General features: G+C 42.2%; 1 protein-coding gene across 4 annotated transcripts in view; it reads left to right on the forward strand.

Annotated features, from left to right (window-relative positions):
- Positions 1-27,644, forward strand: part of GRM8 (glutamate metabotropic receptor 8) — a 540,291-nt gene that overhangs the window by 344,044 nt on the left and 168,603 nt on the right. For all 4 annotated transcript variants that reach the window (XM_081928839.1, XM_081928841.1, XM_081928842.1 and 1 more), the window contains exon 7: positions 22,783-22,983. In XM_081928839.1, coding sequence (XP_081784965.1) covers positions 22,783-22,983 — 201 coding nt within the window. The remainder of the gene's footprint in view (positions 1-22,782; positions 22,984-27,644) is intronic.

The raw sequence follows: 27,644 nt of genomic DNA on the forward strand, positions 1-27,644 counted from the left end.
CGAGCCTAACGGAGACCCACCCAAACCTGAGTTCTTCTCCCTGCCACAATGTGTATTAATATCTCAGTCTGATAACTTATTTTGGTTTAGCAAATTAGGCAGAGACCCTGAAAGATTTTGCATTCAGTGGTTGCATGCCAGGGTGGGGCAGAGGAATCAATGAAGAGTTTTCCATATGTTGTTGGACTCCAATTCCTATCAGCCCCAGCTAGCATAGCCAAAGGTCAGGGATGATGAGAATTGTATTCAACAGTATCTGTAGTTCACTACATTGGCTATCCCTGTTTTATACACTATATGCATGTTCATCTGAATTAACTACAAAACATGCAGATAGTCAAATAAACAGGCATTGTCTTGCACAACCCCCTTTTAATCATTTGTTCCATGTATATACAATAAAGTCAGATAGTCCCAGACTTTTCATGACAGCAAATGGCTTCTAGCTGCTTTTAAAGGACATTAGTGTGGGAATGTTCAGGGATGCAGGAGAGGATATATTGTTTGATTATAGCCTTTCCAACTTGTCTTAACAAGTTCACAATTTAGCAGAGTAACATTCCCCTTTTTAAACTCACAGCGGATGTGTTTGCTCAGTCTCGCTAAAGCTTCTATAATAACTGTTCTGGTATTTCCCCCTTGTTGTTGTTTAGTCGTTTAGTCGTGTCCGACTCTTCGTGACTCCATGGACCAGAGCACGCCAGGCACTCCTGTCTTCCACTGCCTCCCGCAGTTTGGTCAGACTCATGTTTGTAGCTTCGAGAATACTATCCAGCCATCTCGTCCTCTGTCGTTCCCTTCTCTTTGTGCCCTCCATCTTTCCCAACATCAGGGTCTTTTCCAGGGAGTCTTCTCTTCTCATGAGGTGGCCAAAGTATTGGAGCCTCAGCTTCAGGATCTGTCCTTCCAGTGAGCACTCAGGGCTGATTTCCTTCAGAATGGATAGGTTTGATCTTCTTGCAATCCATGGGACTCTCAAGAGTCTCCTCCAGCACCATAATTCAAAAGCATCAATTCTTCGGCGATCAGCCTTCTTTATGGTCCAGCTCTCACTTCCATACATCACTACTGGGAAAACCATGGCTTTAAAACCATTTAAAACCATGGCTTTAAAACCATTTCCCCCTTATTCCCTCATAAAAAATAAAACACGACACAGCCTTCTATAAAAGTATAAAAAGAGTTTGCTCACATTCTGTTCACAATCGGATCCCAGAAGGCAGACTTAGCTTAGAAAAGTAACATACACCTGGAAACCATCTCATAAAGAGACAGTCCCTTTGTCCTCTCTTGGCTGGAGGCCAAGAGAGCATCTTTGGCTAAGCAGATGTTGCTTCTTTGATGCATGTAGTCAAAGAGAGAGAGACGGCTGTCCTGCCCTGTGCTTTTGTTGTTACCTGCACAGGTGAGGCCACACCCACCTCTAGTCACATGCAGAGGAAGTCTGCCCCAGCCCAGAAGGAAACAGGAATTTTACCTGCTGGCTGGACAAACATTGCTTCCCATGTGTAAACATGTTCACTCTAGGAATGTTGTACTTGACTGCTCTTGTGTTTCATATGCCACAATTAGCAGTATGTACCCAGAGCCACAGCAGCCCCACATCACCCAATACCACCTGGGAACCTTTGCCACCAAGCCCTGATGCCTCTTTGGGGCTTTCTGCCAGATCTGGGAAGGAGGCTGACATTGGAGCCTGTGGTGAGGGCTCAAGCTGTTGGCAGCTCTTCAACAGTGCTGATTCCTGATGCCAGTCTTGCTGCTGCTGCTCTAAGGAAACATCCTTGGAGAAAACAGATCCACCTGTGCCCAACAACTATGATGGCAAAGCCTTGCAGCTTCATATGATGTTTTGTGGCCAATGCTGTGCTTTACGAAAGCCTGTGAGAATTAGGACTGTGTACAATCTGGAATGAGGCATGTGGGTGGCGCTGTGGGTTAAACCACAGAGCCTAGGACTTGCCATCAGAAGGTTGGTGGTTTGAATCCCCGCAACGGGGTGAGCTCCCATTGCTTGGTCCCTGCTCGGGCCAACATAGCAGTTTGAAAGCACATCAAAGTGCAAGTAGATAAATAGGCACCTCTCTGGCGGGAAGGTAAACAGCCTTTCAGTGTGTTGCTCTAGTTCGCCAGAAGCGGCTTAGTCATGCTCATAGGCGCTGACTACATGGGGCCTGAGGGGGCCCGAGCCCTCTCAAAAATTCGTTTGGGGGGGCTCCAGCCCCCAATAATTTAAGAAAATTATTAGTTATATTATGCTTTGTAAAATCACAAAATTATGTTGGTATTTTTTATTTTCCTTGTTTTACGATAGTCACCTTTTAAAATACATTCAGTAATGAGTTAAAACAAAGCCACTCCCGATCTAGAGAGGGGGTGGGGTTGCGGGCTCTCGACCCATCAACAATCTCGCGGGGCTGGCGTCAGCCCCGCGAGAAGCGGGGATTCCCCCTAGCTCATTAATATTCACTGCCCACGGCGGCAGCCAATCGGCTGCCGCAAAGGGCGGGCCCTCACAGGTTCACTTAAGGTCGGGGCAGCCCGGGGCTCGCCTCTTTCATTCCCCCAGCAGCAGCAGTTTGGAGGTCTTGGGCCCCCCCAATATTTTTTATAAGTCGGTATGGGCCCCCGCCCCCCCAACATTTTTTATAAGTCTGCGCCCCTGGTCATGCTGGCCACATGACCTGGAAGCTGTACATTGGCTCCCTCAGCCAATAAAGCAAGATGAGCACCACAACCCCAGAATTGGCCACAACTGGACCTAATGGTCAGGGGTCCCTTTACCTTTACTACAATCTGGAATGATTTCAGATGTTATCATGCAGAAGCTCTGCTGATTCCCAGCCATGATTCTTTTAGATGGCAGAAATGAGAGACCCATTACATCCATATCCCGTTAGAGGAACGGGGGTGAAAGTTGTAAATGCATGGAAAACGTTTGGGGTGTTGGAGTGCATTAAACTTTTCTGAAATTCTTCATATCATGTGAAATTGCCAGCTTATACAACAAGTTGGGTGTTCTTTCAAAATCTATTTCCTCCCCCCACCACCACCTTGGATTGACAATTCTTTTATCCACTATATGACAAAAATAATGTTCTCACTTTATAAAATATAAATTGCATTGCATTCTGCAGCTTGTGCCTCTCAACATATTAGCTGCTGCCTACATTGGCACACTTTAAAACTGACAGATTTCAAGACTGCTTGTTGAGCTGTTCGCAGTTTTGAAATGGGAGGTTACGTTCAGACTCTGCTTTTTCATTAAGGCATGAGCCAGGTTTGCAGTCCGGGTGAATGTCTATCATTAAGCACTTTTGAAAGATCTTCAGTTATCAATTTATATACGTTTTGAAAAATGTCTTCCTTTCTGTTGCCAGGGTATCTCCCCCACCTTCCCAACATTTAATTTTATTGGCTCGCTTACTGGTTGGGCTGCAGCCAGGTCTCCCTTTCTTTTACAAGCTGAGCATAGCATCGTTTTAAGTCTTTGAGCTGACAATTAGTATCCCATTTCTGGCCACATAAAGACATTGTGCGCAGCAGTATGCATATACATGCCACCGAAGCCAATGGGATTATGCTCAGGTTAACTGTCCATAGGATTGCAGCCTGTGTTTTCCTTTTACTAGCTTTCATTTATAATGTCCCACTTTGCCCTTTGGCCACAACCCAACAGAGAGTTAGGTGTGCTTAAGCCCATTAAAATCAATGGACTTTCACAGGCCTCCCACTGGGCTATATTGTAGCACCTGCCTGCTACACACAAAGTACACCAATAAATTTCACAGCTTCACAAGCAGCCTGATCCTCAAAGGGCACTAACAACTGAAGCGCCTCTGAAGTGAATTTGGTTGCCAAAATCAAGTGTTTTTCATCTTCGCTGAGCATTCAAGCAAAACCCACCCAGTGGTCAAGAGGAAATATTCATAGTTTTTGTGTCTCTCTATGTCTTAAAGGCAGGTTTTTAGCAGTTGGTGTCAAAGCAGGGGGGAAAAATTCAATCTATCCTTTGTACTCCGAGATGATACAATATTTATTTTTGTTATGAATATGCCTGGGCAGTCACCTGCCTTGTGGGGAAATCTGTGCATGAGAGGGAACACAGAACATCAGAATGAAGTGGTACCTTGGTTCTCAAACTTAATCCATTCCAGAAGTCCGTTCCAAAACCAAAGCATTCCAAAACCAAGGCACGCTTTTCCATAGAAAGTAATGCAAAACAGATTAATCCATTCCAGACTTGCTAAAACAGCAATTAAACATGAATTTTACTATCTAACGAGAACACTGATCCATGAAATGAAAGCAATAACCAATGTAAGGGACCCCTGACCATTAGGTCCAGTCGTGGCCGACTCTGGGGTTGCGGTGCTCATCTCGCTTTTTTGGCCGAGGGAGCCGGCATACGGGTCATGTGGCCAGCATGACTAAGCTGCTTCTGGCGAACCAGAGCAGCACACGGAAACGCCGTTTACTTTCCCACCAGAGCGGTACCTATTTATCTACTTGCACTTTGACGTGCTTTCGAACTGCTAGGTGGGCAGGAGCAGGGACCGAGCAACGGGAGCTCACCCCATCACAGGGATTTGGCAACCGCTGACCTTCTGATTGGCAAGTCCTAGGCTCTGTGGTTTAACCCACAGCGCCACCCGTGTCCCCAATAACCAATGTACTGTACTATAAAATTAATAAGATAGTATTGTAGATGATAAAAAATAAAATTATTTTTTTTCTTACCTGCATGGGTGATAGTCATTGTTTGGATGGGTTTTTTTTATCCATTTCCGCAGTCACACAATCAATCAATCAGTAGCTGAACTGGGTTCCACGTAGTCACAAAAACAAATGAACCGAAAAGGCCTCAAAAACAAAAATGCAAAATAAATATCAAAAACAAAAGTGTCAAACTTAATCTGTTCCACAAGTCCATTTAACTTCCAAAATGTCCAAAAACCAAGGCGCAGCTTCTGATTGGTGCAGGTGCCCTGGAAACAACAGCTGACAGCCGCATCACATGTTGGGCTTCCGAAAAATGTTCAAAAGCTGGAACACATACTTCTGGGTTTTCGGCGTTTGAGAACCAAGGCATTTGAGAACCAAGGCATTTGAGAACCAAGGTACCACTGTATAGGAAGTTGTCATAATGCCAAGGCAGCCTGACCATCCACGCTCCACTTTGACAAATGGATATGATGTCATATAACCTGGCATCGTATCACAGGACATCCGGGCTGCTAAAATTCACGGAAGGACTGTGAGTGCGCTCCCAATTATTTCTTTGCACCCCCAGCTTGAATGCAAGTCTGGTTGCAAAGGATGATTGTGACCCCTTCTTGAGCTACAAAGGAAGATTCAGTGTTTGCAACTGTGGCTGGAAGCAGAAGAAGAATTCAAGCCACAACAGCAAAGAAAAATATGAGGTGTGCTCCTGAAATTTCCTTTAAAAAGGGGCTCTGTGTCTTTAGCAGACCCATGCCTGATGTTGGGTTAACAGACATTTGGGCATGTTTTTGGCCAAACAATCTCACAGGCCAAGGGGGAGAAGCCCGACAGGCCTAATTGGAAAAGGGAAACCTTTCTTTTAAAAATGTAGAATAGCTTTTTTAAAAAGCTTGTCTTCTATGGCATGATCACTGGAGTTTTATTTAAAAAATAAATTAGCTTTTGTAGAACATTAACTGGTACATCTGGATGCTGCTATTTCTGAAGAGAGCGATAGCCTAATAACTACAGATTTCCAATTCTGTGTCACAGCACTGAAGATAAACAGCCTTCAAAACCCATAAATTTATAACATGGGAACTCGCTGGTTGTTTTTAGCTGTTTCTTTATGTGTTTCCTTGTTTTCAGGGTCATAATTAAAACTGACTGTAGCCAGGGGTGGGGTATGTGGAGATATTTCTGCTTCCCAACCCTGAATAGTAATTACTGTGATGTTGTCTTTTTTCACTCTCCTTCTGTTGAGCTTTTTATTACGTTACCAGTCCTATCTCAGTTTACAAGTAGCCTTAAAAAAATAACTGTGGCCTCAATCCATGGAATAGTGAAGGTTAAGCAGCTTGTCCACAGAAACTGCTGGATTAAGATTGTTGACCACAGCCCTGTATACCTGAAGGAGCATCTCCACCCCCATTGTTCAGCCCAAACACTGAGGTCCAGCGCCGAGGGCCTTCTGGCGGTTCCCTCGCTGCAAGAAGTGAGGTTACAGGGAACCAGGCAGAGGGCCTTCTCAGTAGTAGCGCCCACCCTGTGGAACGCCCTTCCATCAGATGCCAAGGAAATAAACAACTATCTGACTTTTAGAAGACATCTGAAGGCAGCCCTGTTCAGGGAAGTTTTTAATGTTTGCTGTTTTATTGTATTTTTAATATTTTGTTGGAAGCTGCCCAGAGTGGCTGAGTAAACCCAGCCAGTTGGGTGGGCTTTAAATAATAAAATATGATGATGATGTTGATGATGGTGGTGGTGATGATGATGATGATGATGTGTAAATCCAGGTTTCAGTCCTTGCACTGTACTGAGCCCTCAAGGCTTATGGATAATAATAATAATAATAATTAATAATAATAATAATAATAATTTATTTATATCCTGCCTTCCCCAGCCGAAGCTGGGCTCAGAGCAGCTAACAACAATAAAATATTACAACATTCTAAAATGTTCATTATAAAATCAGTTCAAATCAAATTAATGGCAACCATTGGGCTAGAGTTCTGTGAGGATTGCCAAAGGAGGGGGTCAGGCTGTGCCCTGGCCAAAGAATAATAATAAAATTTTGGCATCTGAGGTGAACCAAAAAAATAGCATCCCCCCCTGCCAGGTGGGAGGTGGAGATCAGCATCTGTATGAAAGTGGAGAGTGAAGAGGAGGAGGTGTTGGCAATCCACTGGCCCTTCCATGAGGTCCAGATCCACCAGACTTGTCTAAAGCTCTGCTTAATACTTTACAAATGTGTGTGTGTGGAGAAAGAGAGAGAAGGGGGGGGGAGAAAGATGGAAAGAGAGAGAGAGAGAGAGAGAGAGAGAGAGAGAGAGAGAGAGAGAAAGTACATGTTCCACTAGCCCAGTTTGTCCTAAACTTGGGTCTCCAGATGTTGTTGGACTACAACTGAAGGCAGCCCTGTTTAGGGAAGTTTTTAATGTGTGACATTTTAATGTATCTTTGTTGGAAGCCACCCAGAATGGCTGGGGAAACCCAGCTGGATGGACAGGGTACAAATAAATTATTACCATTATCATTATTATCATTACAACTCCTATCATCCCTTGCTACCAGGACCAGTGGCCAGGGATGATGGGAATTGTAGTCCAACAAGAGCTGGAGAAACCCTGCACTAGCCCAGTTGAGCTTTTTCACCTACACCCAATGGAGCCTCTCCCACCCACTGACAATAGTGGGTGGTCTGTAAAACATGGAATTGGGAATATTGGAGGAATTGTTGCCCCAGAAAAACTTAAGTGAGTGAACATGGAACATAGGAAGCTTCCTTATACTGAATCAGATCATTGCTTCAGCTATCTCAGTATTGTTGACATTGACTGGGAGCAGGAGCTGTCCAGGGTATCAGGAAAGATTCCTACTAGGAGATGCCATTGGGGGAGCAGATGTACCTTCCACTCACACCAAGGGCCCATTTGGATACAAGTCATGGATTAGAGACTCCACAAGCTCACTCAGGTATAATGCAATCTAACCTGATAGGACGTGCTTCCACGTGACATCGCCTCCTCCCAGCATCAGTTTATTGAAGCGTTTCATCTGTGCTCCAGGAAGGATTGTTACAGAGTGACCCGTAAATATGATAAACAAACAAGATGTCCTTTCCCCATAATCCCCTCTGAATCGTCTGCAAAGCAAAAACAGACATGAAAATGTTTTCAATATTCCCACCCCACCCACCTCTTAATGGTATAATGACTAACTAAGCATTAGCCTTTGCTGTTTACATTTACATTTATTTATTTATTTTAGTTTTTAACAGACGTTTTTAAAAAGGAAAAGAGAAAAGCACAGCTTTGGAGGCCAAATTGTACACTGGCGTAGATGTGCACCTGTGTGCATTTCACTGCAGCCCTGGCTCATTATTTCTGCAGTTGGCTTATAATTTATTCTATAAAGCTCATTATCTGAAATACAGCAGTTTGAGTGTGTTCCATCCGACAAGTGATAGTTATTTTATGCACTGATCTTTATGATGATTGGAGGCATTAATCAAACAACTGGTACAGTAAACCAAAAACAGCTTCGTACCTTCTCCCATTAGCATAATCACATTATGTCTCTTAAACAACATTCCATAAGCCTTCACATTCAATCTGGTGCAGGGAGGGAAATAATTAATTAAAGGCCAGAAATAGTGGCGTGGAGGAAAATTGGCCCTACATCCCAGAAGAGTTTATTATGTGCCAGTACTGAGGGGGGTGGAAATGAACATTGTACAATTTAAGAGCTAATCCCTATCATGCTCTTTTTTCTGGTACAGTGGTACCTCGGGTTAAGTACTTAATTCGTTCTGGAGGTCTGTTCTTAACCTGAAGCACCACTTTAGCTAATGGGGCCTCCCACTGCCGCCTCGCCGCCAGAGCACGATTTCTGTTCTCATCCTGAAGCAAAGTTCTTAACCTGAAGCACTATTTCTGGATTAGCAGAGTCTGTAACCTGAAGCGTATGTAACCTGAAGCATATATAACCTGAGGTACCACTGTACATGGATGAGAATGTTTGTCTTGTGACAGCAAAATGACCACCTCTTTCCCTGAATTATATCCAATGTATCTGATTGTGTCCAATGTCAAAACCCTTTCCCCCCCTTTAACTGTTTCCCCCCATATGTTCACATCTCTGATCTCAACTACTTCATCTCAACCAGGCCACATGGCTGGCTGTGGTCTAAACCACTGAGCCTCTTGGGCTTGCTGATCGGAAGGTCGGTGGTTTGAATCTGCATGGCAGGGTAAGCTCCCGTTGCTCTGTCCCAGCTCCTGCCAACCTAGCATATCAGTGCATATCAGTGCAAGTAGATAAATAGGTACAGCAATGGCAGGAAGGTAAATGGCATTTCTGTGCTCTCTGGTTTCCATCACGGTCTTCTGTTGCACCAGAAGCAATTTAGTCATGCTGGCCACATAACCTGGAAAGCCGTCTGTGGACAAACGCCAGCTCCCTCGGCCTGAAAAGCGAGATGAGCGCCGCAACCCCATAGTTGCCTTTGACTATCCAGGAGTCCTTTACCTTTACCTTTCAGAAGGGATGTATTTGTCTCTCCCATGTTGCTTGAATTGCTGATGTTGCTGCATCACTCCTTTTGAAAGCTTTTTAGAGCATCAAAGAGAAATTGGCACATCTGTGGCGAGCAACTCCAAACACAAGTGTTGCTTATTTATTTACAATATTTTTTACACTGCTTTTCAGGTGGAGCCCACAACGTAGTTTGTTTAAGATTACAATAAGCATCATTTAAGATGCAATAAGAAAAGTTAAGATAAAATGGAAAGGACCACTTGCTTGTTTACATACGTCTTTCCACTCCCCTCAGAACAAGATGGTTTTGCAGAAGCCCCTGTGGCCCCAATATTCTGAATGATTATTATTGATATTATCCTAAATCTTTAAAATATAAAGCAATAAAGTGATACAAAAAGGAAAAAAAGGATGAAGAAAAAATAACAAAACACACAACTGTGTAAAGGGGGGGGGGGAATTATATGAACATATAGAAAAATGTCCTAACCCATACATTCTTTTCTAAATGTTATATTATTATCCTAATGCTAATGTAAATATTACATTTTGTACAAATTCGTTTCAAATATTGTCGTATTTATCCAGGCAGAGTCTACGTCTGTAAGAAGACAGTTCATAGGTGGCAAGTGTTACCATATTATATTGATTAAAGATCATGTCTTTATTCTTCCAGTTCATCAGTATCACTCTCGTGGCCACCATTATAGCATGTAAGATCCATTTTTGTTGTCCAGTTGTTAACTTCTCTATAGTAGGTATATAGTTCAGAAGAATATTCTCTGCTGAAAATATTTGACTCTGCTGGTCAAATGTGGTCCTCCAAGCCCAGGGCTTTTTTCCCCAGCTGGAATTCAATTCCGGTACCTCTCAGGTGGGCACCATTGCCATTGTAAGAGAACAAGAGAGGCATTCATGGTGAGTTCTGGTATCTCTTTTTCTAGAAAAATAGCACTGTCCAAGCCTCTCCATCTTTCTTTTAGGTCTTGCCTAGGCCATACCCATCTCTTGCTCACACCCTGCTCAGTTGCTTTTGCCTGGCTGCAATGCATTGATGATAATGCCTGTTGTTTGTCTGGGGTAAGAGGGAAAGACATGGATTGGGGTGAAGAAACTCCCAACTTTTGCAGGGCTGCAATGTAACTGTGTGCAAAGGTTAGAGCCCTTCCCATGTTTTGCCTCCAGTCCACAAGTCCATGCAGTTCTCGGGCCGAAAAGGTTTCCCCTCCGTGACTTAGAGCCTTACGGAGTTGTGGCGTTATGATAAAAATAGCTTCAGGCCACCCAAATAAATTCCATTTCTGTTAAGCCCCAGGCTAAAGAAAAGTCAATGAAGAGCTAGCACTGTAAATGTCCTGTGATACAGAAATCAGAAATGCTAAAGCCCTTAAGTCAGAGATTCATATCTCCATTCTGATTAAGTGTCTTTTGTCGCTCGAGAATGGAAAATGCAAGATCGGAATTTTGCGGAGTTTAAGTGATTATGTAAATATTTAAGAAAGCTGCAGAAGACATGGGTTGCATCACAAATGAAGCTTGAGCTGGTGATTGATGTTTGGAATGAAATTATATAAACCAGTGAAAGCCTCCTATCACAGTGGCACTGCAGTGCCACCCAATCGCCTTTATCCCCCTCCTACAACATTTTCTGCGCCTCTCCTGTAGCCAGTTCTAAAGAGTGACTAAGCCCCTTAAGGGCTGCCACTGCTTGTTGTATCTAAAGACTGGGCAGCAAAGGCACATGAATCACCCATAGAGGTATCCTCTTTCATGAGACGTCTGAGGAAAGTTTCTTCCCTGGTATTTTGTCTATAGGCAGAATAATGGACTAACTCGAAAGTCATTGCCACTATTTATTGCTTGGCGTACAATTTATGGGCAGGTTCAACTTCTGATATCCATAGTCACTCAGGAGTTATGTGGTACAGGAGTCTATTTATTCCAGACTCTTCTGTTCAAAGTACTTCATAACTCTGAACCTTCTGTGGAAGTCAGATATTTGGATGGGTATTTCAAATTCATATATGAACTTCAGCCTTCTTCATCTCTGCCATTCCTGAGCATGTGAACTTGACCTCTCGCTCTCTCACTTGCACACCTACTTCCCTTTCCGTCTCGGTTTCTCAGTACAGTGGTACCTCGGGTTACATACGCTTCAGGTTACATACGCTTCAGGTTACAGACTCCTCTAACCCAGAAATAGTACCTCAGGTTAAGAATTTTGCTTCAGGATGAGAACAGAAATCGTGCTCTGGCAGTGCAGCAGCAGCAGGAGGCCCCATTAGCTAAAGTGGTGCTTCAGGTTAAGAACAGTTTCATGTTAAGAATGGACCTCCGGAACGAATTAAGTACTTAACCCGAGGTACCACTGTATCCTCTTTCCTCTTCAGCTGGGACCCATCACTCTTCCATCTCCCCTTCAACTTTTACCCTTCTAATCAGGCTCCAAACTATTCCCTCCCTTCCATGTTTCCCTATTCTCTCATTCTCTTTTTAGGCCCTACTGTCTGTCCTGCTGCTGTTGGTCAATTCCTTATCACATTTGGACTCAACATATTGTGGGAGGTACAGGATTGTGCCCACTAGTACTGCTCCAGAACATCTATATGTTCAGCAGGTGACAACAGATTCGACAATGTTGTGCAACTCTTTATACTGACAATGGGAACCCTGGGTTCTCCAGGTTGTGCTCCAAGCCCCAAAACCCATCCCTCATAGAAATAAAGACACAGTGAAAACAGAATTTAGTTTAAATGTTAATGGGCAAATTTTGGGCACAACTTTATTGAATACACAAATGTGACTGGTATTGACTTAGGGATTAGTATCAAAACTATATCTGGCTCCTGCCCCACCCTGCAGGAAGCCTGGAAGGGTAAAAAACCAGCAGGGGGATCTCCCTCAGTGTATATTGACTGGTGCTCACCCCTGGGGTTCCCAGGGGTCCAGGCATGGCCCTAGCCCCTCTCTGGGCTTCAGACGAGATCCAGACCCCCGGATTCCTTTAATGGAATACCCTATTCATTGGAGGGGCAGGTGATGGCCGCACCTCCCCATCCCACATTCCCCTAAACCAATGCCTAACCACCAAATCTTACAAAGTTGTGACAATTGCTAAGAGGTAGGCAAAAACCAAGTGGCCACAGCCAATCTGCCACATTGGGAAAAATTCCTACCCGCCCCCCATTCCAAAACAGGCGACCAACCGAAGTCCGAAGCAAGGCCAAACACGACCTAATTAATGGGTGGGTGGGCGGGTGTTCGGCAGCGTGAAGCAAAAGGAGGTCCCTATGTCACGCTGCCAAATAGATACCCCCAACCCCCAACCTTTGCCATGATGCCGATTGGCTAAAGGCCAGTGGCATAACTGTGACACCACCGGCTTGAAGCGGGGCAAGCCCCGCCCACAAGCCAATTGGGGAAGAGTTTCAGGGGCCAAACACAACATGGACCCTCTGTTAGGAGGATCCAACTTCTCAGTCACAATAACAGACCCTACATGGTTCCCTTCTCATCTTCCACTAAATGGCAGGAGTGTGAATGGGAAGCCCGCCTTGTAAGCTCCAGTCCCAATCCATGTGCTTAGTCTACAGATGAAGTGAAAATGAATACAGGGCTATTGTGAGTCACACTTCAAATAAAACAACAAAGGAGCTCAGTCAATAGCAGCTGGTGGAGACTTATTTCTGCCCTGCCCTGAGTCACTTATTATGGCTGCTCAGCCAATGTGTCCAGAAACTTCTTCACTGAAAGTATCAAGTCTTGTGATGTAGTGATGTCCATGCAGCATTCAGGGATTATTCAGGAACTCTCCAGAGGTTTTCAATGAGCAAACCTGCAACAGCAATATACTTGCTCACTCAGCACTTCCTCTGATAAAGGGATGGGCATGTTTTAGTGTGTTGTGCCAACTTTCATAGTGGCAAAGTAGACTGTGCTGTGCTCTGCGAGAGCCCCAAATCCACAAGGGTTGTGTGGCAGATATGCAAAGAGGTGGAAAGTGGGCTAAAAAGGGTTCCTCACCCTTGAAAAAGTGTGTTCAGGAAGATGCATGGTTAGACTTGCAGCAAGCATTTGGTCCCTGTTACCAGCATCCCCGTCATAACCAGTCAGCCAACACCTCCATCGTGTTTAAAGTGTCTGGCCTGGCATGTTAGGCCTACTGCTATCAGTGCCACCGCCACAAGACCTATCAGTTGGGCTACTTCAACTTCTCCTTGTCACTTCTTCCCCTCCTCACCTCTGTTGTTTATCCAAAGTGTAGTGAGGGACTGGGAGTGAGTGAAATGGGTGGTTTCTTCCTTGGGAGACAAGAGAGCCCTGGGCAGTATGGTCAAGATTCATTTGCTACGTACTCAGACTGGAGCTATTCCCACTCGCACAGGCTTCCAGCATCTCTCATCATGCCCAGTGCTCATGTATTAAAAATGAAAGCTAAAGCAAGGCAGGGAGTAGTCTGTGTTGGGGGGGGGGAGGGTGTGACTGTATTTTTCAGAGACCAGTGAACTTATTATGGCAGTCAACCCAGAAACCCCCCAATCTATCCGATCAGGTTGTTCTGCTGGGGTGGCAGCCCCACTCACCTGGGGTAATAATAATAATAATAATAATAATAATAATAATAATAATAATAATAATAATTTCTTACTTATACCCCGCCCACCTGGCTGGGCCTCCCCAGCCACTCTGGGCAGCTTCCAACAGAACACCAAAAACACAACAAAACACCAAACATTATAAACCTCTCTAAACAGGGCTGCCTTCAGATGTCTTCTGAAAGTCAAATAGTTGTTTATTGCCTTGACATGTGATGGGAGGGCGTTCCACAGGGCGGGTGCCACCACTGAGAAGGCCCTCTGCCTGATTCCCTGTAACCTCACTTCTCACAGTGAGGGAACCGCCAGAAGGCCTTCAAAGCTGGACCTCAGTGTCCGGACTGAATGATGGAGACGCTCCATCAGGTATACTGAGGCCTAGCCTGATTCTGGTTTACTTTGCTTTTCTTTCTACACATCATATTTGGCTAGCTAGTTTGAACTACTTTGTGGAATTGCTGCCCCTTCGTAGTGGACAACACAAGAACTTGGGGTTTTTCCAGACCCTGGAACCCAGACGCTGAGAAAGAGAAGCAACTGTAGCTGAAAGAACTGCGGAAGAGTAAATTTTCACCAGATACAGCTTTCCCCATCGTAGTGTTGTACTGATGAGAGAAACGTTGGTATTTCAACAGAGGTATTTTATATGCCTTTAATCCACACTGTGGAAATGTCATGATTCCATTTCCATTGACCAGTGCAAGCATAATTCATAACAGAGAATACCAAAGGTGTGACATATTTTGGTGGGTGGTTGACTTATATTTATGGCATTCACGAAATGCATCATTTTGCAGCTATACATTAACATTTACTTTGGGAAGTACAGCTATAATTAAATTTTACAGCCAATTAAGTTGATGAGTCACTGTCACCTGGGTAAATTACTGTTTTAGATCTTGAAACAATTAGATTGGGAACATTCTTACCAACCTTGTTCCTTTTTGTATGTATATATTGATGGAGAGGAAAGCTGGTCTTTGCTATAGCTGTGGTACTTCAGGAAAGCTGGAATCCTGAAGCAGGGTAGAGAGAGTATGCAGAAAACTGTAATCTCATTCCCTCAGTACTTAATTAGGAAGAGACATATAGTGCTAATAAAATAATAAACTTGTTTCTAATTTATGTGGCAGTGTGATTTATGAGCGACATGTTTGCAAGGGATGAAAATGAAAGATTATGTTGCAAATAAGAAGTTATCTCTCTAACTCTCATGTGCACTGGCAATAAAGTAGACCTCTGAATAATGAGTCTTGGTATGAACCAGAAAAACTCTGAGAAAACTGGACTACATATTTCCCCTTAATTGGATCTCGTAAGAGAGAAAAGCTATGCATCTGCCTACTTGCAATACGTTTAGATTATACAAAAAGACACAGTTGTGAAGATGCCTACATGGAATTCTTTTTTTATATATAATCTGAAATGTAGAAGGTTTAATTGCAAATGGATATGGAACAGTTCTGAAGATACAAGCAGATCTAGAGTGCTGGATTGGGGGGGGGGCAGACCAGAGGAACAAACTCTTGGACAAGGGTGTTGTTTTTTGGGGGGGTGTCGGTAGAGGGGTTGCTGCTGTTTTTGATAATAATTGTTGTTATTGATAATAATTATTGTTATTGATAATATTATTATTGTTGATAATAATTTGTTGTATCTTTATTTGTATATCTGTCTAGATTTATGTGGAAAATGTTCAATTTGGCTGTGTACTTTTTGATGAGTTTAATTTATGATTACTTTTGTTATGTTTGTAACTATGCACAATTTTTCATCTTGCAAGCTGCCTTGAGCATGGTTTTAACTATGGAAAGGTGGTATACAAAAAAATTGGTTTAATTGATTAATAGAACTATAACATGGGGTGGGGGTGTTGTTAGGTAATAAGTCAGTTTCTTGATTAGATGAATCAAACAACTGACTTATTCACACACAAGCATCCTAAAATATCATGAGTATTTAGATTGTGAACCAATTGGATACAGAGATGCATTTTTTGTCACATGTTGCTGCCCATGCTAAGACTATGGAATCTTAAGGCAGAATATAAAGGATAAATTAATGGGGAGAGTTACCTGCTTTTTCAAAAGGAGACAAAACTTCACAGCTCCCATGGAAATATACTGGAGAAGCAATGTCACAATGATCCGCTTAAAAGGATGTGTGTGAGGGAGACCAGGGGGGCATGGATTGGGCACACCAACATGCCAACACTAGTGGAATGCTTGAACAATTACGGGCACATTCCTGGTGTGCCTTCTATAAGACAGGCCACACTGTAGCCCCTCTCCACTTCCTGTGTGTCATCTGTGCTTCCTACCATATGGGCTTGAATGGGTGATGCCCCCTTGAAGGGGGTTGAGTAGGGATTTTGGGAAGGTCTCCCACATGGAGCTCCCCCTCGTCTACCTGCGCCAGACTTTTCACAACTCCGGGAGGGGTATATTAAGTATCTGGCTGATAGGCATGAAGTGTTGTTGGGACGTGGGTGGCACTGTGATCTAAACCACTGAGCCTCTTGGGCTTATCCTTGCAACAGAGTGAGCTCCCGTTGTTTGGTCCCAGCTCCTGCCAACCTAGCAGTTTGAAAGCATGCCAGTGCAAGTAGATAAATAGGTACCACTGTGGTGGGAAGGTAAATGGCGTTTCCGTGCACTCTGACTTACGTCAGGGTGTTCGGTTGCACCAGAAGCAATTTAGTCATGCTGGCCACATGACCCAGAAAGCTGTCTGTGGACAAACACCGGCTCCCTCGGCCTGAAAGTGAGGGGAGCGCCACAACCCCATAGTTGCCTTTGACTGGACTTAACCATCCAGGAGACCTTTACTTTAGTGTTGTGGTAATAACTAGTACTACACAAGAACACAGCAGGATACTCTTAAGCACAGCACTTATCGGGGGATAGTTACCCACACAACCTCTTATTGGTATCTGGTTCCAGAGGCCAAGGGATTGGGACGGCTTAGGGATGGGCAAATCTCAAGCCTCTCATTTTCATATTTTTATCCCTTTCTTGTAACTTGAAGCCATTGGTTCAGGGCTTACCCTCCAGAGCAGCAGAAAACAAGCTAGCCCCATGTGACAGCCCTTTAGGTACGTGAGGATGGCTATCATATCACCTCTCAGTGATAAATATCAGGCCATATCTGTTCACTATTAAATTTCTGTGTTTAATAACTGCCTATCTAGATGATCAATTAATGTCTCCTTTTTCTAGTCTCAAATTCTGTTCTCCACATTTCCAAATCAGTTTCTTTTTTATATATAAAAAACCTCCTGTGAATTTATTAGCATTTTAGTGCTGTTTTCTCCTAATTTGTTAATGTGGATTCTTATGTGGCCAAACCAGCACCAATTAACCAGCATGCAATTAACAAATACACTGGTGGGTTTGGGACCCTGAGGTTCCAGTAATTAGTCCAAAAAGGTGCCTTATTAGGTACCAAGCAAGGGTTAAATAAGCTGTGAGTCAGTTTCAGAACCCAATCAGACATGAGTCAATTGCAACTGTCCCAACCATCCCTCTTAGTCCTGTCCCTTCTATGACTAGAGCCAGTATGGTGTAGTGGTTAAGAGCGGTGGACTAGTAATCTGGTGAACTGGGTTCGCTCCCCCGCTCCTCCACATGCAGCTGCTGGTTGACCTTGGCCCAGTCACACTTCTCTAAAGTCTCTCAGCCGCACTCACCTCACAGAGTGTTTGTGAGGGAGGAAGAGACAGGAGATTGTTGGCCGCTTTGAGACTTCTTAGGGTAGTGATAAAGTGGGATATCAAATCCAAACTCTTCTTCTCTGCTAATACATGCCAGCCTTCACCTCTATTGTGTACAAATGCAACTCTGTGTCTATGTTGTGCCTTCCGCACAATACCCATTTTCCCTTTCTGGAATGACTGAATTTACATCATGCTTGGGGTGACTAATATATTTGTATAAGTTCTTGTTGCATTGTGTTACGAGTTTTGGTATTGAAGTAACTGTAAATTCAACATAAGAATACCTCCCCCCCCCCATTTCCTCTCTCTTTCTCCCCCCCCCCCCCAGCCTGTGCTTTTCTTTCTAAAAAAATGTTTAGGGGTACTCTCATTTTGAGTCAAGAAAATCACCTTTTTATAGTTCAAATTGGGAAAAATAAATATAGTAAATGGACAAAAGTACAAAGATTCACAAAATATTTAGGGCTATGCGTACCTCTGCATCCCCCAGAAAAAAGCACTGCCCCCATGCCATTCCTGCAGATAATTTGAATATGTTTTTGACATTTCCGCTAATGACATTGGGATACAGTTCTGCAATTATTTTATATTACTGATGTTTTGAAGCTGTGAGGTTTACAAGATTATGTGTTTATGACTAAGAAGGGAAGTGCTCAATATGCATGTGTCAGAGAGGAAACATTTACACCTCATATATTTTTAGTAGTGCTAAAGAACAAACATGTTTTCCTTTTGGGTGGAAGAGCATATTGGATATTAATTTTCAAGAAAAAACAGTTTTTTTTAAAAAAAATGTTTAACACAATAAAAATATAGGCTTGCCTGATATAGGAAACACATTCTGGTGTTTATTTAGAACCAGTGGGGGTGCAATGGTTAGAGTGTTGGACTAGGACTTGGGAGATCATGGTCAAAATTCCTACTTGTCCAAAAAGCTATCTGTCACTGCCTCTCAGGATTGCTGTGGGGATTAAATGGTGGGGGAGACCAGATATTCCACCTTGAGTTCCTTGGAGTAAAAGGTGGAGAATAAATACGATCGATCAATTACAGTGGTACCTTGGTTCTCAAGCTTAATACAGTGGTACCTAGGGTTACATACGCTTCAGGTTACATATGCTTCAGGTTACAGACTCTGCTAACCCAGAAATAGTGCTTCAGGTTAAGAACTTTGCTTCAGGATGAGAACAGAAATCATGCTCCGGAGGTGTGGCAGCAGCAGGAGGCCCCATTAGCTAAGGTGGTGCTTCAGGTTAAGAACAGTTTCAGGTTAAGTACGGACCTCTGGGACAAATTAAATACTTAACCTGAGGTACCACTGTACATTCCAGAAGTCCATTCCAAAAACAAAGCGTTCCAAAACCAAGGCGCGCTTTCACATAAAAAGTAGTGCATCACTGACAAATCTGTTCCAGACTTTTAAAAGCAACCCCTAAAACAGCAATTTAACATGAATTGTCTAACGAGACCATTTATCCATAAAATGAAAGCAATAATCAATGTACTGTACTATAAAATAAATAAGACAGTATTGTAGATGATAAAAAAATAAAATCAATTTTCCCCCCTTACCTGCACTGATGATAGTCATTCTTTGGTTGGGGGGGGGCTTTTATCCATTTCCTCAGTCACACAGTCAAACAATGAATCAGTAGCTGAACTGTGTTCCACAAAGTCACAAAAATGAATTAACTGAAAAAGCCTAAAAGAAAAAACCCCCGCGAAATAAATAGCAAGAACAAAGTGCCAAACGTAATCTGTTCTGGAAATCCGTTTGACTTCCAAAACGTTCGAAAACCAAGGCACAGCTTCTGATTGGTGCAGGTGCCCCAGAAACAATAGCCAGCAGCCGCATTGGACATTCAGTTTCTGGTTTTTGAACGTTTTTTGGAACACTTACTTCCAGGTTTTTGGCGTTTGAGAACCAAAGTGTTTGAGAACCAAGGCATTTGAGAACCAAGGTACCAGTGCAGTTGTTTCTCACTGTTGTCTAATTTCTCATGAAAAGAATCTGAATACAGTCCATCTTCAGTTGTACCTTGGTTTTTGAACAGCTTAGTTCAAACAGCTTAGTTCCTGAACGTTTTGGCTCCCGAACGTCGCAAACCCAGAAGTGACTGTTACATTGATTTCATTGTTGAACTAGAAAGAACTTTCAGCAGGACTCCATCTTTGAAAACAAGAGAGCCCACAGTTGTTCTCTTACTAATTCTGATAATAATGGATAACAATAACAGATTTGTTATGACATGATTAGTATGCATTTACCTGGAGATCATCTGGTGTCAGTTTTTCTTATCTCATTAGCAGCAAGCCCATGGCTGAAAAGTAAATGGGCTGTGACCAGTGAGAGGAATGAAGGAGCTACATCTGTGCACTTAAAATAAGAGTGATTTTGTGAAAGTGGCTTTTTTGTAGTGGCTGAAAGGGGGGGGACTTCCTTTTGAATAGCTGTGATTAGGCAGATTATGGATAACACCTAAAATGAGCAAATTTACTAAATTTTTGCACATATGAAGCAAAATAAATTAAAGACAGATTTTGTATGCAATCCATTTAATAGTGAACTGGGATGAAAAAAAACCACACACCCAGAATATAAGTGATTTAAGAATTAGATATATTGTGACTTTTTGTGTTAAGTAATATGTGATGTGTTGGCTTTTTCCTTGGGCAGTTGGCTTCTACTCAGAGTAGAACTATTGAAGTGAGCATATTCTTATTCTTATTCTTATTCTTATTATTTCAACTTATGCACTGCCCTATACCTGGAGGTCTCAGGGCGGTTCACAACAAGACCACAATGTATGTGGTTAACTTTCAGTGGGTCAACTCTGAAAAGATTTAATTGAATGCAACCCACAATATTTGTCAGTATCTAATGGGTTTGCTTAAAAAATAAATGCAAGGGTTTCTCAATAACAAAAAACAAACAAACAATAACAATAACAACAAAAAACAAAATTTATGCTCTGCCAAGACAGCTGAATCTGAATGTTGGCAACTTCACATTCCCCCTAAAAACTGAAATAGGTTATGTGTCGACCTTGGTTTTCTGTCTGCCATGCTTTTGCTGCTGCTGTTTAAAAATAGTGAAGCATAAGGCAGCCTTAAACACAGTGAAAGATGGTGGCACCTCTTGGCACGAAATACAGTTTCCTTCCAGCATGTTATGTTTATCAGACAATAGATGTAGGGGGAAAAAAATAAAGGTATTCTCTCCATTTCATTTAAAACAGACTGACAGAATGCTGTAAAAATATCCTATAAATAACTTTAGCCAGCTGTTCAGTGAGAGTCACTAAGCTGAAAACAGAGGCTTTGGAAACAGTCTATGTAGCTAGGCACTCTTCCTTGAAATGTTCTCATTATTTACCATCCCAGAATGAGTTTATAAGGGTGGCTCAGTGTACAATAACTGGGGAGGGTCATATTTCTGTCTTGTGTAGTTTATTTTTGTAGGTAAAAAAAAAGGCCTTGTTTTGGCTGGCAGTGTGTATCTAGTCTTAGAAGACAAAAACTTATCTTTGGCAATAGTTTTAAATTTTGCAATCATGTTTGTGCAAATAAACCCGTAAAGATGCTAGCCTAGCAACTGAAAAAGAGACAAAAGGAAAAAACTGATTGATAAAATAGTGGAAGAGGGGAGAACTTTAGATAATCCTGAGGAAATTAAAAAGTGTTTTACAAAATATTATAATAAACTATATAAAGCAGGAAATGAGACAGAGGTTGAAATAAAAGAGTATTTATGTGGAAAGGATATACCTAAAATTAAGAAAGAAAAGATTCAAGAGCTAAACTCCCCAATAAACACGACAGAGCTTCATCAAGCGATAATTAAGATGAAACTGGGGAAATCCCCAGGCCCAGATGGTCTTACCGCAACACATTACAAAAAATTAGAGGAACCACTATTATCACCTATGAAGACACTCTTAAATAGAATACTAGAAGACGGGAAGATTCCCAACACCTGGAAACAGGCGCACATAGTAGTAATCCCAAAGCAAGGACGAAGTAAAGAGTTTATAACCAATTATAGACCAATATCATTACTAAATAATTATTACAAGATCTATGCACAAATATTGGCAACAAGATTAAAGACAGTTTTGCAGGATTGTATAAATAAAGAGCAGGCAGGGTTCTTGCTGGGCAGTAAAATGAGTGACAATATAAGAACAGTGATTGATATGATCAAGTATTTAGACATGAAACCAAGTAAGAAGGTAGCCTTTGTTTTTGTGGACGCGGAAAAGGCGTTTGACAAAGTATCATGGAAATTTCTAAAAATATTATTAGACCAGATGGACATGGGAGACCAAATTACAAGAGGGCTAAAAGCAATTTATGAACAACAAGAAGCAGATATAATAATAAATAATGACATGACTGATTATTTTAAAATACAGAAGGGCACCAGACAAGGGTACCCACTTTCACCTTTATTATTCATTTTGGTTTTGGAAATATTAAATCAAGAAATCAGATTGGATCAAGAAATAAATGGAATATCCCTAGGAGAGAAAATATACAAAATAAGGGCATTTGCAGATGATTTAGTCTTAATGGTGGAAAATCCAAAGGAAAGCATAGCAAAGGCTCTAGAAAAAATGGGAAACTTTGGAAGGGTATCAGGTTTTGCTTTGAATAAAGAAAAAACAAAACTAATGGTAAAAAACATGGGAGATCAAGAGAAAAAGGAACTGGTAGAAAAATTTGGATTACAAATTGTAAAAAAAGTGAAATATTTAGGAATACAAATAACAATGAAAAATATAAATTTGTTTGAAGATAATTATTAAAAAAATTGGGAAGAAACAAAAAGAGAAATGGAAACTTGGACAAGATTGAAATTAACACTCTGGGGTAGAATTTCGGCTATTAAAATGAATATCTTACCAAAACTTCTGTTCCTTTTTCAAATGATTCCCATAATAGGTAAAGATGATTGTTTTAAAAAATGGAAAACGGACCTAACAAAGTTTATATGGCAAGGCAAAAAGCCACAGATCAAACAAATATTATTAACCAACATAAAAGAGCGGGGAGGTTTTGGACTCCCAGACCTGAGACTATATTACGATGTGGCATGCTTTACTTGGATCAAGGATTGGATCAAATTGGATAACAGTGACATTTTAGGTGCATGTAAGTAACTTTGCAGAAGCTATAGAATAAAGCACATTAATCATCTGGTTTGTTTACTTCCTTTCCCCCCTGCAGGATTGGAACGAATTGCAAGGGACTCTTCCTACGAACAAGAAGGAAAGGTCCAGTTTGTCATTGATGCTGTGTACTCTATGGCATATGCACTGCACAACATGCATAAAGATATTTGTCCTGGATATATTGGCCTGTGTCCACGCATGAGCACCGTCGATGGCAAAGAGCTGCTTAGTTACATCCGGGCTGTGAACTTCAATGGTACGTTTGCACTATTTTTAACTTCTCTAAATATACTTCAGAAGCGACAAGATGTGTTTTCATCTCTATATAGGACACTTTCAAACACAGAAGTCACTCTTTCCCTTAAAACACACACACACACAGCATGTTTTCCCACCTACTTTGAAACGTTGATTTTATTTTTTTCCCCACCTAAGCTTTGCCTGTGAAAGATAGAAGTTAAAAATATGTCCCTGTCAATCACAACAGTGGAGTGGAAAATGACTGTTCTAGAAGCAGCTCCTGCTTATTGGCTAACCTCCTATGGCTGTGATAGTTAGCATGCTCATTAAGGAAAAGAACGATAGCAAACTCTCTTTCTTTCTCTTTAATTGCCATTAAACTAGCTTAATGATTTCCCTGCAGTAGAACAGCATTTGAAACTGGCTTCATCTTTTAAAGATGGCTAATGGAAAAATCACTTTTCTTTTTAAAATGCCATTGTGTTTGACCTCAGCAATTTGGCCACATCTTGATGAGTATCAGGTTTTTCTTTTCGTTTTGGTTGTGTGTTTAGGTCCCCCCCCCCAATAAAATAAAATAGAGGTATGTGGAAAAACAGGGACGCGGGTGGCACTGTGGGTTAAACCACAGAGCCTAGGACTTGCTGATCAGAAGGTCGGCGGTTCGAATCCCCACTATGAGGTGAGCTCCCATTGTTCGGTCTCAGCTCCTACCAACCTAGCAGTTCGAAAGCACGTCAAAGTGCAAGTAGATAAATAGGTACTGCTCCGGTGGGAACGTAAACGGCGTTTCCGTGAGCTGCTCTGGTTCACCAGAAGCGGCTTAGTCATCCTGGCCACACGACCCGGAAGCTGTACGCCGGCTCCCTCGGCCAGTAAAGCAAGATGTGCGCCGCAACCCCAGAGTCGGCCACGACTGGACCTAATGGTCAGGGGTCCCTTTACCTTTACCTTCATGTGGAAAAACAATATTTTGCAACTGGGAGCTACCTGCTAGGAAAAGATGGTTAGTATTGCTTAATGTGTATTAGTTTGAGGAAAAGAACAGGAGGGTGAAAGACATTTCCTAAAAGCTCCTGAAAAACCAGAGTTGTGCTAGATTAGATTTTTTTTTTTAAATGTTGCTTTCAAAGCAAATGACAGAAGGTTCTTTACAGTATAATTCCTTTTGCCAGACATGCCTGCAAACTATAGGAAGACTTGCACTGTCGATCACACTATACTCCAGTGACCTCAGCTGCCAGCCGCCTTCTCATTTTGTAAAAAAAAAAAAAAGCACAAGGTCGTTTTCAATTTAGCTTCCAAGTGGAAACTACTTTTGCTTCAGGTAATGCACCAGAAAGGGGAAATAAATAAATAAAGGCATAGATGGGTTGATAGGCACGTTTGCTGTGCTAGGCAATGTTTCCTCTCCTAATAAACGCTCCTTCTGTTTCTTTCTTTCTTTGGGAATTTCCATATGAGAAACCCCAGGCTTCAAGTGATAAACAAAACAGGGTTGAAAAGCTGTGAGTGTGAAGCAAACAAAAGCCCAGGCTTTGAGACCTCATGTGTTAGAAAAAGTAATCTTTCTCCCTCTTGCTAACATATTCTTTCCCTATGCTGTGGAATATCTTCCTTGGGAACGATGCGCAACTCTCAAACCTTCACAAGGAAGGGACCATAATAGTTATCTCCTTTATTATTTTGAAATGAAGACCCTTTGCTTGGATAGTCACAGTTTTAAGTTGGTTTCTTGTTTAACTTGTGAACTTTGAAAAATTGTTGTAGATATAGCCTTAGTGTATGAAGGGACAAATTGCTTTTAAGGGATAATGTCTGATCTTTGAATAATCAAACATACAATGGCTTGCTTTAATGTCTCCTGTTTACTTGTGCTTGTGTCGTAAGGAAAATTTTATTCCCCCAACGGCTTCATCCATGTAATATTCTGTGACACTTTCATGGCAGCAGAGCGATCATACTCTCTGTAGCACAGTGAACCGATATAATTGATATGACATTGGATTTTGTTTAGCTGTGTTTCCATAACTTACAATTTGAACATGGAAAATCATTTCACTCAGTGCAATCTTAATGGGGGTAACACATCAGTACTTGTCACGGGATGAGGGTATAGAGTGATTATTTGTCATTTTCTCAATAATAATCCAGCAGTTTTTGCTATTTTGTTTGGTTCTGAGACATCTAGCAGTCCAACAGAAAGCAAGGCATATTGAAAACAGAATCAGTTGGTTTTTCCATGTAGAGGTGTTTCAGTGACTGACCCAGTCACATAGGGAAAACTGAGACTCTTCGGTTTCTATAACATTTCAGAGTGCTTTATTGGAATGATAAAACTTGTGACTGATGGGAACTCCGTAGAACGATGTAAAATGTGGACCTAGGCTGTTGTGATGTTATATATTTAGCTGCTGGTGCCCTAGATTTGTAGCGAGTGGGGGAAAATAGAATATAAATAACATTTGCTGGTCATTTGGTACATAAATCTGTGTGTTTCATGTTTTCTAAAATTATAAATAAGGACAAGTATAAGCATACCTGAGCATGATTCTGTTAGGAAGAAGCAGGGACGTGCTGTGGAAGGTCTTGTTTTCTTTGATTGCACACAATCCTGCCACAATTGTGTTTCAGAAGGTTGTTGTCACTGGCCGGAAGGGAAAGCAGGTGAGGTGGACAATGGCAGGAAGGCAAATCTTCTGAGGCTCCCTTTTCCATAAGACTTACCAGCTTGTCTTCACAGATTTTGGAGAGCATGTTTATACAACCTCAGTAGACTCTGAACATCGTTATGAAAATTTCACAAATCTTCAAAGGCAATCCTCTGAATATTTTGGAGGGTCTACATGTTACACTCACTATGTAGAAGCTGCATACAGCAGCATCCTCAGAGCTGCTAAAAGATCATAGATGCAGTTTAGGTGTATGTGGTGTGATAAAACTGCAGAGTAGTTTCATGATACCATCCACACTGCTGCCTGCCTAAGTGTGGAGTGTCAAGCTTGAGGCTGCTTGGAAGAAGAAGAAGAAGAAGAAGAAGAAGAAGAAGAAGAAGAAGAAGAAGAAGAAGAAGAAGAAGAAGAAGAAGAAGAATAGTAGTAGTAGTAGTAGTAGTAGTAGTTTGGATTTGATATCCCGCCTTTCACTCCCCTTCAGGAGTCTCAAAGCGGCTAACATTCTCCTTTCCCTTCCTCCCCCACAACAAACACTCTGTGAGGTGAGTGGGGCTGAGAGACTTCACAGAAGTGTGACTGGCCCAAGGTCACCCAGCAGCTGCATGTGGAGGAGCGGAGACACGAACCCGGTTCCCCAGATTAGGAGACTACCGCTCTTAACCACTACCACCACACTGGCACTGGATTGGCAGTGGTGCTCCTACTGGTGCAGCTGTGTGGCCCTGACTTCATTGCCACATGGTCTCAACCCATCAAGGTAGCAACTTCATCAGTGTTGGTAGGGTGGCAATGCATTATCCACCTTTGGATAGATATCCCCCCACATACCACATTGGAAATAAGTTGAATGAACCAGCTTCTATCTGAGTGACCTCATTATATCAGACTATTCATTATATCAGATGTTTATCAGACTAGAATTCTGCATTGGGTCCAGTCACTTCTTGCACCAGTGTCTTGCCACTGTCTTTACCTCTCCCAAAGTACAGTAGATAGGTTAGACGTGAGTGGCTCTGTGATGTAAACCACCTAGCCTCTTGGGCTTGCTGATCAGAAGGTCAGAGGTTCAAATCCCCGTGACGGGTGAGCTCCCGTTGTTCTGTCCCAGCTCCTGTGAACCTAGCAGTTTGAAAGCACACCAGTGCAAGCAGATAAGTAGGTACTGCTGCAATGGGAAGGTAGACAGTGTTCCCATGTGCTCTGGTTTCTGTCACGGTGACCCATTGTGTCAGAAGCAGTTTAGTCATGCTGGCCATATGACCTCGAACGCTGTCTGTGGATAAACACCTGCTCCCTTGGCCTGAAAGCAAGATGAGTGCTGTAACCCCATAGTCACCTTTGACCGGGGTCCTTTACCTTTACCTTTTAACTAGGTTAGAGTGGGTCTTGTATGTTGCTCACGTTTGTTTGATTTTTCTTTGTTTCAAATATTTATCTGCCAACTTTTCAAGCAAAGCATGCCCTTAAGGCAGCTTTCACAGTACGGATTTCTGAAATGCAACAATGCAAAATATAACTATGAAATAACATCTACAAGCATAACAGGACTAAAAGCCAAATTTTACACACACACACTTGCTCACTTCCCATAATATGTGGTCTCCCAGTTTATCCGCCTCACAGGATAGTTGATCTCAAGCTGCCATCACAGGTTTTTGCAGGGGTGTCATGGGAGTACCTAGGCACTGAAGTGAGCTTGTGCTATGTATTCTATGGGTTTTCTCCCATTCTTGAATGTACATTGCAAGAGCAGCATCAGTGGGGTTAATAGAGCTTTCCCCTGCACTTCCCAGGAGTAGTCTTCCTCCTGAAAGAAATGCAGCTGTCACGCAACACTTCTGCCTGCTGATCAAGCAGAGGGGAGCATATTGCATAACCACCCCCTAAGCATTGTACTTTATGAGATCCTTAGCATGCATTTCTCTTCTAAGGTGTTGGACTTCTGTGGATTCAGGCAAAACTGAAACATTCATTCATATAGACATATTTTGCTCCAAGGCAG

Source organism: Podarcis melisellensis (assembly GCF_964234715.1).
Source record: "Podarcis melisellensis genome assembly, chromosome: 10".
Taxonomy (NCBI): Eukaryota; Metazoa; Chordata; class Lepidosauria; order Squamata; family Lacertidae; genus Podarcis; species Podarcis melisellensis.